We start from the raw sequence: 11,038 nt of genomic DNA, 5'->3' as shown, positions 1-11,038 counted from the left end.
ACATAATTTTGCGTATATGTGTCCGTTCAAGCACAAATACACAGAAGAGAACGGAATTCTGTATTCACGTGCTGTGTGCGTGCATAGAAAACAGTGTGCGGTTTTGGAATTGACTCCTGTTTCGCGTCTTCTTGCACTCAAATGGTTTAAAATCACATGAATGGCTAAACTGACAGGACCTAAAACATACACAAAAAGGTAATCTTTTGCTCTATGAAGGGTTAAACTTCGCAATTCATGCGAAAATCATGTGCATTTCGAACCATGATGCCTGCTCCGTACGGATATACTTGACGTCGCACATCCTGCGATGTGACTATCGGGGATTTGCGATATCGATGCTAAAACAATATATCGTGTAGCCGTAACCAGTATGTACAAAACTTTTGTAATAAAATAATTAAAGGACTAATTAAAGCCCTAATTAAAGTATCACCTAAATTCAGGACATATTTTAGTGAATTCTGCAGTCAAACAGCACTGTTTTTCTTTTTGCCTTGTATTAGACTAGAAAGTTTGCCAATGGAATGAGCATATTATGCAATCTAGACTCAAACCTGCGTTCCTTTGGGAGCACTACGGCTCTAATCTGTCAAGAGTAAATGCTCTACCACTGCGTCACAGCTCTGATATTGGCACCGTGAAAGAAAAATCACTGCATGGCTTTCAGATAACGGACTGACTTTAATATATTTTCAAGTAAAAGTGTTTACATATGGTATAAAAAAATAAAGGAGGGAGCCAACAAAGAACAGACGAGACAGATTGCAAGACCAGTCGCTTTCAGATATATCCCATGCGACTTCACATGTGCGATAAGCAAACGTGTGCTAAATCCTTTATAGTGCAATAAAATCAATGCAAAAAGAGATGAAAGGTGAGTAGGAAGAGATCATCTCTGTGTCTAAAGCTTCTTCGATTTTACACAATGTGCCTACGCTGTTATATTTAACTGTGGTTTTTATGACTTTAAATTTTCTGGATTTGACATCATTTGATCAGTCTACAGTTGGAGACAGTCCTGACAGACAAAAGAGGAGAGGAGAATATCATTTTCCTCTTTTGAAAGACATAGCTGCACTTCCAAAATATTTGAAGTCCATGTCTTAAAGACTGAAACTAGCAAGTAGCAAGTAGAAACTGATGTAAAAATTCAGTCTCTTGGACATGCATGTGATTTGGTCCGTTGTCCAGGGTATCTAGGATCTGGACCAATCAGACGACAGAGATGAAGATGACAGCGTCCTCATCATCGGTGGATTGTTTGAGGCTCAGCAAGATTGGACGACAGCAGGCAGCCTCTTTGATATCAGAGATTTCCCCTGAAACACAAGACAAAAAGAACAAAGAGAAAGACAAATGATTTTATACGGTATTGGCCATTGACAACAGCTGACAAAACAATCCTTATGCATGCTTAAGATAAAATGACTCCTTTCAGTAAAATTATATTATAGGGATAGTTCACCCAAAAAAAGAAAAGAAAATTGCCATCATTTACTTGTCATCATGCTGTTCCAAACTTTCTAATGTGAGCTAATTTGTTATTCACTAAAAGTTTTGTTTTCTACAGTAGCTCTCAAATATTGAATAGGAAATATATTAAATGAAATATTACATTTTGTTCTGTTCCATATTTGAATGTACTCTACCATTCAAAAGTTTGGGATCGGTAACATTTTTTTATGTTTTTGAAAGAAGTCTCTCATTCACACCAAGACTGCATTTATTTGATAAAAAATACAATAAAAATGGTAATATTGTGAAATGTTATTACTATTTAAAACAACTGTTTGCTATTTGAATATATTTTAAAATGTCATATATTTTTGTGATGGCAAAGTTGAATTTTAGGCATCATTACTTTAGTCTTCAGTGTCACATGATCCTTCAGAAATCATTCTAATATGCTGATTTGCTGCTCAAGAAACATTTCTAATTATTATCAATGTTGAAAACAGTTGTGTTGCATTATTTGAAGAATAAAACGTTCAAAAGAATAGAATTTATTTCAAAGACATTTTTTTGTAACAATTTAAAAGTTTAATGTCACTTTTGAACAATGTGTTAATGATGCTTCATAAAAGTATACATTTTTTAAAGGATTGGTCCACTTTCAAATAAAATTTGAAAATTTTATTTGAAAGTGAACTAATCCTTTAAAAGAACTGAAACCAAATTTAGTTGAATGGTAGTGTAGAGTATAAAACAGACTTATAAAACAGGAATATTGATGACTTGTATGAAGCTTTGTGATATTTTGGTTACACTTTACAATAAGGTTTCATTCGCTAACATTAGTTAAAGAGTTAGTTCAACCAAAAATCATCATTTACTCACCCTCATGCTGTTCCAAACCTGTATACATTTCTTTGTTCTGCTGTACACAAAGGAAGACATCTGGAAAAATGTTTGTAACCAAGCAGATCTCGCCACACATTGACTACCATAGTATTTTTTTTCCCTAGGGAAAAAAAATACTATGGTAGTCAATGGGGGGCGAGATCTGCTTGGTTACAAACATTCTTCCAAATATCCTTTGTGTACAGCAGAACAAAGAAATTTATACAGGTTTGGAACATTGTTTGGTGCTTGCTTTAACTACTTTCGTTAACATGAACTAAGAATGAACAATACTTGAACAGCATTTATTAATCTTAGTTAATGTTAATTTCAACATTTATTACTCATACATTATTAAATTAAAAGTAGTATTTGTTAAGAATGGTTAATCCACTATGAACTAACATGAACATGAACATTTTTATTAACTAACATTAACAAAGTTTAATAAATACTGTAACAACTATATTGCTCATGTTAGTTCATGTTAGTTAAATGCCCAAGAATGTTTTTTTCACTAAGTTAAGGTGTCTCCTGAATGTGTCTGTGAAGTTTCAGCTCAAAATACCCCATAGATTTTTTTTAATTAATTTTTTTAACTGCCATTTTGCATCATTAACTATAACTATTTTTCCAGCGCGCCGCCCCTTTAAATCGCGTGCCCCCTGCCACACGAGCTCTCGACAATAGCGCATTTTAAAGAACAGCTAATATAACCCTCAAATATTACAAATGTTCTTATGCTGTGTGCATACATCGAATAATAAAGTATTTATTTTGATTTCATTTGATTCTCTATGATTTAGGCTTATCCGTGGCTAATCATGCTACTGTTGGAGAGATTTATAAAGAATGAAGTTGTGTTTTGAATTACAGACTGCAAGTGTTTAAAAGAAAATAGCGACGGCTCTTGTCTCCATGAATACAGTAAGAAACGATGTAACTTTAACCTCATTTAACAGTACATAGCAACATGCTAACGAAACATTTAGATAGACAATTTCAAATATCACTAAAAATATATGCTACATGATCATGTCAGTTATTATGCTCCATCTGTCATTTTTCGCTGTTGTTCTTGCTTGCTTACCTTGTCTGTGCACAGATCCAGACGTTAATACTGCCTTTCCTTTTTAATGCTCGAACATGGGCTGGCATAAGCAAAATTGGGGGCGTACATATTAATGATCACTGTTACGTAAGTCGGTGTTATGTTGAGATCCGCGTGTTTTTCCGGAAGTCTTTTAAACAAATGAGATTTACATAAGAAAGAGGAACAGTGGGGTTTGAGACTACTGTTGCTTTTCATGTACTGAACTCTTGTTATTCAACTATGCCAAGATAAATTCAATTTTTCATTAAAGGGCACCTTTAATACTCAGCCTCCCCATTCACCTTCATTGTATGGATAAAAGCATTCTACTTAACATCTCCATTTGTGTTGAATGGAAGAAAACAAATCTATATTTTCATTTTTGGGTGATCTTTTCCTTCAACAGAAACATCAGCTGTATCCCAGACTACTCAGACAGATATGAACAGGAACAACACATACAGGTCAAGGAGAAGCAGGGTTACCTGGAAGCAATGCCTTCCTTCAAAACAAGTTCTTACTTTTCTGTGGACAAGATAGAGAAAAGTGAACAGGTACACATTTTGGCAGCTGTTGCAACAGAAGACCAAAATGCAAAGTCATGCAGAGAGTGACAAACCACAGCTAAACACTTCATTTGAAGAAGACAAAAATAACAAGAAGAGAAGAGCTTGCTTAACCCTGTAGGAAATGTCATGACAACATGAATTAACTTGACATCACAAGGTTCAGGGGTGGGATAAAGAACCAGACAAGCTTGACCAGAGCTGCTGTCTGATTGGTCAGGTAAGCCATCACTGAGGGGGCGGAGCCACTACCACTTACCACATTACGAGTGAACTTTTCAAATGAGGTTCTGCGATCCTGTATGCTTCCCGACTTCAGTCAACAAGATAAAGAGTGAAAAAAGGGACTACAGCAGGGTGTGTCTGAATATGTATATATGTGTATAGTAAATATAATTAATATATCTGTCTATTTGTGTCAATTCAAATGTATCAGATTTAACTGCTGTTGTACCACTAATTCATTTTTGAAACTGTGGTTTCTAATAAATATTATATCCACCCCAAAAATAATACTTGCCTTTCACTGCTGGTGTTAATATAACAATATTATAATTGTAACTAACTAATTCACATCATCCTATCATAACCCTAATCCCAAAATACACATTTTGATCATTTTAGGATGCTTGTTCTTGCCTTCAAAAACAGCCGGAAGAGATTGGAACAGAATACAGGGACTTGAGACATGTTTTTTTTTTTTTTTTTTTTTTTTTTAAGTAGGTTCCTATAAACAAGGCTTTAATAACATGTTCAATGCAATGCAAATAAAACAAACAAAAATACATTGACTTCAACATTCACTGGTTTATGAATCTGACACAAAAATAAACAGCTTTTCTCAGCAAATACTTCTATATGAAATTAATTTCACATACAATACCGTTCAAAAGTTTGGGGTCAGTTTTTTTTTTTTTTTTTTTTATGAAATTAATACTTTTATTCAACAAGGATGCATTAAATTGATCAAAAGTGACAGTAAATACATATATAATGTTACAAAATATTTCTATTTCAAATTAGTGCAGTTCTTTTAATTTAATTTTTTAATTATTTTATTTATCAGAGAATCCTAAAAAAAATGATCATGGTTTCCACAAACATATTAAACAGCAACACTGAAAATAATAATTTTTTCTTGGGTAACATATCAGCATATTAGAATGATTTCTGAAGGACTGGAGTAATGACTGCTGAAAATTCAGCTTTGCCATCACATGAATAAATTACATTTTAAATTATATTAAAATAGAAAACAGTTATTTTAAATAATAGTAATATTTCAGAATATTGCTGTTTTTACTGTATTTTGATCAATTAAATGAGACTTCATTTAAAAAATCTTACCGGCCCGAACTTCTGAACAGTAGTACATTATCACTGTAATAAGGGCATGTGGATGCAAGTCTTAATGTATTCAAGATGAGTTATTCTATACTGATTGCGACTAAGTCAAAAATTGCTTAAAACATTTTACCTTTTTCTTAGCCTGCAGAAGTTCCTGGTAGGCACTGGATCTAATGAAACGACTGTAAGAAGTCACTCTTCATCAGCTTATAGATGTGTTCCTGGGAGACACACATTTACATTTTTAAATGGCTCTTAAATTCTTTGAAAAACAAAAGCAAAAAATAAGTAAATAAATAAAAAATCTATGTATAGCTGCTAATAACAAATAATCCTCACCTGTGCATCCTCAAAAGCGTATCGTCCGGGGTCTTTGATGTTTTGTGTGGTTTTGTCGTAGCTCTTCGAGTCAACGTTGATGGCACTGGGGGCTCCAGGAGCCAAAAACTCCTCCCAGATCTCCTGCACCCGTGTTGGCACCTCACGGATCGGCCTCTTCTTTAACTCCTGCACTGCCAACCAGAATCTAAGGTTTGGATAACAACAGAGAATTCATTTGCAGAATACAAAGAGAATACATGCAGCAAAAGTATAGCTGCCCAGTGGAACATCTGGCTGTGTTACTCTTCACCCACCAGCAGGGGGCATGAAAGGTTAGTGTAGGTGTACCTAAGGTTTTCTGAGCTGAATTCAGACTCCAGGAACTTGAGAAACTGCTCTCTCCCAACAGGATCTTTCAACACCTCGTCGATTCTAAAACCCCAGCGTCTAACTCTAGTCTGACCTGGTTCCTTACTGTTCCAACATACACAAAAACACATTATAAACACATTGATCTGTAAAAACAATAATAATATTTAATGTGTATTTTTGAAACTGACCTGGCCTCCATCTCCCAGAACGTTGTGTCATCTGATATCCAGGGATTGGAGGGATCAGGAGTGGACAGGAACGGGTCATAGTCTGAATACTGCTCAGTGTAACTCAGCAAGCTACAAGGCCATCACAAAAATAGAGTTAGGGATAAAAGAAAGGAAGAAAGAGATAGATAGATAGATAGATAGATAGATAGATAGATAGATAGATAGATAGATAGATAGATAGATAGATAGATAGATAGATAGATAGATAGATAATGCCACTAAAGGGCATTATCTATTAGTAAAATAGCATAGCATAAAATAGTGTCATATTCATGTACATACTAGTTATGTGACTCAATTTAATTTCAAGTTTAACTAATAAATAAGAAAGCAAAAACATCTGGTGTTGGGGAATGTTACCTTTTTATTGTGTTACTAATTATTAAAAGTAACTAATTACTTATCATTATTAGTAATACATATACGGTGGCATGGAAGACGGAAAGTGAAAGTAAAATCTGACCGAGAATCTGTCAGAGTAAGCTAATCTAACATCTTTTATTATCCTTGCAGCGTGTCGGTTATGCAGTGATTCACTATGAAATTATTGCAGGGGAAATGAATTGTACTATTAGTTTAATATTAAGATGGAGCCCAATAATCATAATCGTAAGAATAATTTAATACTTTAAATGGAAATGCCAAATCCTCTTGATATGGGCGACAGCTGATGCTTTTGATGATATCTCGTCTACGATACCATCGTCTATCGGCGCAACCCGGCGTGATGACAAATCAGGTGCTCCCTCGAAATTGGGTCTCTGTTAGGACCCCAAGCATTTGGCTCATATTACTTTTAATAAGTACTCTCTTTAGCGCTTGATTACAATTCCTACAAAATCATGTTTTGTTAAAGGTGCCCTAGAATCAAAAATTTGAATTTACCTTGGCATAGTTGAATAACAAGAGTTCAGTACATGGAAATGTACATTTGTGTTTATAAAGCATACAGTTGTATTTTTATTTTTTTTTTGAAAATGACCAATCGTTTCTCTAGATAAGATCCTTATTCCTCGCCTGGTATCATTTAAAGCCCTTTGAAGCTGCACTGAAACTGTAATTTTGACCTTAAACCGTCTGGAGACCGTTTGAAGTCCACTATAAGGAGAATAATCCTGGAATGTTTTCATCAAAAACCTTAATTTCTTTTCAACTGAAGAAAGAAAGACATGAACATCTTGGATGACATGGGGGTGAGTAAATTATCAGGAAATTTTCATTCAGAAGTGAACTAATCCTTTAATAGGAAGACTAATTAAAAAGTAAGTAAACAACTAAGCTTATAAAATAAACTGAGGACTTTGTCTGATTTCAGAATATATACACACATTTAATTTCATTCATACATACATATATATATATATATATATATATATATATATATATATATATATATATATATATTTTTTTTTTTTTTTTTTTTCTCTGCAAAAACTAGACTGCATTTTAAAAAGTCCAGAAATGGGGACATTGAGGCATTTCTGGACTTTTTAAAATGCAGTCTAGTTTTTGCAGGAAAAAATTGCAGCACATATCTGAATGTATTATGCTTATCAGTGACTTTATACATAATGCAACAGTACAATGATTGTGAACCATAAATATAAGCCACATCCCAGGTTTCTCATTTAATACTTACTATTTGTCAGTTACTTGCATTACTTATTTGTAAAAATAACATGGATATTATAAAGGGCATTTAAGGCACACTACTTGTAACTTGTTACCTCCAACACTGATGGACATTTTATATTTTGGTCTAAAATTGATTGTTGTACGTCAGTTTAATTTCACGCAGCTCTAAAATCTTAGTGCTTCAAGAATGTTGTGGCACCCTAATAGAGCCATTGATCTCACAGAGGAAGTAAATTTGAGGACGAGAAACAGAAACATATTTGTCAGCATGAGTAATATCACTACACAGACTATTAAAGCGATCGATAAGAAAATGTTTAAGCACTGTAGAATAATGAAGACCTGTGGATCGATCACAGCACAGATGTTCTCTCTCTCTCTCTCTCTCTGACTTACCTCTCTGCAACTTTGGACATTTTCAATCGATGTCGGTCTAACTGTGCTTGCCGAAACTTGATCTGGAAAGACAATGGTGGTAATAGTCTGGGTGAGTGTACTGTATGTGGGTATGTGTGTGTGAAAACAGATGGCAAATACAGCCATGGATGAACTAAAATTTGCAGTTTTCCACACAGCTGCTCTTGTGGCCATGAATTAAGAATTTGTTCCCACAACTTATTAATTCATGGCCACGTTTTATGAATTAATTCCCTCATTCTAGTTAAACTGCGGCTACATTGTACAAATTTGTTTCACAATTTAATTAAGTTAAATTGTGGTCACAATTTAACTGAAACAATGGAATGAATTAGTAAAATGGGGCCATGATTTAACGACACAAAGTAAACAAATTAATAAGTCATGGGAACTAATTCTTAATCCACAGCCACGAAATCCCCAATGTCAACTGGAAAAACCAGCCAGATAAACACCAGCTTGCCTAGGCTGGGAGTCCAGGTAGACTAGCTTAAACCAACTAAGACCAACAAACCAGCTGATTTTAAGAGTAACAGAAGAACAGAAGAAACATGCTTACAAATTCAGTTAAAAACAATTTCAATACAAATATTAAAAGCAAAACAGGATATCAAATATGCAAAGGAAGCATAAAATTCTGAGTTTCAACTCTGAGTTACAAGTTTGTCAAAGGAATGTCAATATAGTAATTTTGTCAAGACCTGAACACAAATCAGTGAAGTCTAGCAAATGATAAAAATGAAACTTGAACAACTGGTTGAATCTGGTTATCAAATAGAATACTCAGTAAATTCAAATTCAAAATTTTTAAATACTCTGCCTATAAACACACAACCAATCAGGCATTACCTGTTCCTGAAGCTCTTCCTCGGTTGGTTGCTTGGCCTCAGCGGCTGGTGTGTGGGTGGGGCTATGGCTGCGAATGTCATTCTGAAGGCCGTACACAGACTGTGAAAATCACCAGAATAATTTACAACCATATTTACATAAATTTAAATATGTTATTAGAGAAGATATTTCTTTGTGATTGCATCAGTGATTGGGGATTTCACATGGACAGCTGCGTGACTGCTGAGGTGAGCTGTTCTTGACTGGTAATGTAAGGTGTTGGATTTTGTGAGGCTGATTGGTGGATTGATTTAAGTCTGATTTGGTATTCTGATTGGCTCAGTGGTTTATTCATTTGTCAAATGTAAAGGTTCAATAATATAATGAGTGGAATAACTGCTTTAGTGATTAATCACATGGTTTAGGACATTAAAAGCTGAAGTAATTTGATTAAATGCTGAATTTCCTGCAGTGTTAGTGGTTTATATTGCATCACCTTTCTTGTTTTGTGAGGGTTCTTCATTCTGGATGATTTCTTTATGTCCACTTCTGTTGTGTTCACACACCCTGGCTGAAACACACACACACACACACAGTCAATATAACTGTCAGTTCTCTAGATGACCTATAGTAACCATGTTGGCTTCAACCACCTGACGCTGTGCACCTTACCTGAATACTCCCTCCTGTTTTGGGAAAATGAGGTGATATTTTAAAAGGCATGGAACTGTCAGTCAAACAATCTCCAGCTGGTTGGACTCTATCTCACAAAGGACTCAATGTTTCTACACTCCTTTATAGGATGAACTTTAGGTTCGAAGCCTCCAATGTATGTTGGAGAGAGAAAACAGCCTCAAGACACTTAGAGTTCTGTAATAAACCTCATTTGAACCCACACTACTGGCTAAATATGGACACGAACTGCAGCATCTCGCTATTGCATGTCAGCTTGAAAGATCAAGCCAAGTTAGCATGAAATTGCTAATGAGAAGGATCAGCACAGTGTAATTGAGGGAGAAATTGCTGCTTCCTTCAAAACAAACAGCTCACATACACACAAGGCATAAAGCAATACACACCAGGTGATTCACACATATAGACACTCAAAAACACATGGACTGGTACAATAATAATACTGTAAAAAATGTATTCTTCAATAACTATTTAAGAAAAATCTAATAAAATGCATAGTAACTAGAGTTACTATTGTGGTATTTGTAATGACAGGCTCTTCACTTTCTGTTGACAGGCTCTTCACTTTTCTGTAAGCAAAAATACCACGGTTTCACAGCACCACAGTATTGTGTAACTCTAAAATGTGTTATTTGTAACTTTTTTTCCATTAAACACAATATATTTTATTTTTAAAGGTGCCCTAGATTGTTTTTTTACAAGATGTAATATAAGTCTAAGGTGTCCCCTGAATGTGTCTGTGAAGTTTCAGCTCAAAATACCCCATAGATTTTTTTTAATTAATTTTTTTAGCTGCCTATTTTGGGGCATCATTAACTATGCACTGATTTTTTCAGCAAGGCCCCTTTAAGAGATGCGCTCCATCTGCCACACGAGCTCTCGACTATATTACAGCGCATTTACAAAGTTCACACAGCTAATATAACCCTCAAATGGATCTTTACAAGATGTTCGTCATGCATGCTGTATGCATGCTTCGAATTATGTGAGTAAAGTATTTATTTAGATGGTTACGTTTGATTCTGTGTGAGTTTGAGGCTATGCTCTGTGGCTAAAGCTAACATTACACACTGTTGGAGAGATTTATAAAGAATGAAGTTGTGTTTATGCATTATACAGACTGCACCTGTTTAAAAATGAAAATAGCAACGACTCTCTCCGTGAATACAGTAAGAAACGATGGTAACTTTAAC

At 34.7% G+C, this 11,038-nt stretch overlaps 1 protein-coding gene across 1 annotated transcript in view; it reads right to left on the bottom strand.

Moving 5' to 3' along the window:
- Positions 1–664: 664 nt before the first annotated feature.
- The window catches only part of rgs7a (regulator of G protein signaling 7a), a 111,739-nt gene continuing 101,365 nt past the window's right edge, over positions 665–11,038 (bottom strand). Inside the window, 9 exon segments of the mRNA XM_048190812.1 lie at positions 665–1,322; positions 5,480–5,539; positions 5,541–5,570; positions 5,689–5,875; positions 6,019–6,144; positions 6,231–6,341; positions 8,304–8,365; positions 9,174–9,272; positions 9,649–9,723. Of these exon segments, the coding sequence (XP_048046769.1) occupies positions 1,272–1,322; positions 5,480–5,539; positions 5,541–5,570; positions 5,689–5,875; positions 6,019–6,144; positions 6,231–6,341; positions 8,304–8,365; positions 9,174–9,272; positions 9,649–9,723 (801 nt within the window). The 3' untranslated portion in view covers positions 665–1,271.

The sequence above is a fragment of the Megalobrama amblycephala genome, linkage group LG5 (assembly GCF_018812025.1).
Source record: "Megalobrama amblycephala isolate DHTTF-2021 linkage group LG5, ASM1881202v1, whole genome shotgun sequence".
Taxonomy (NCBI): domain Eukaryota; kingdom Metazoa; phylum Chordata; class Actinopteri; order Cypriniformes; family Xenocyprididae; genus Megalobrama; species Megalobrama amblycephala.
Note: the sequence above shows the minus strand (reverse complement) of the source record. Positions and strands in the feature narration are given on the sequence as shown.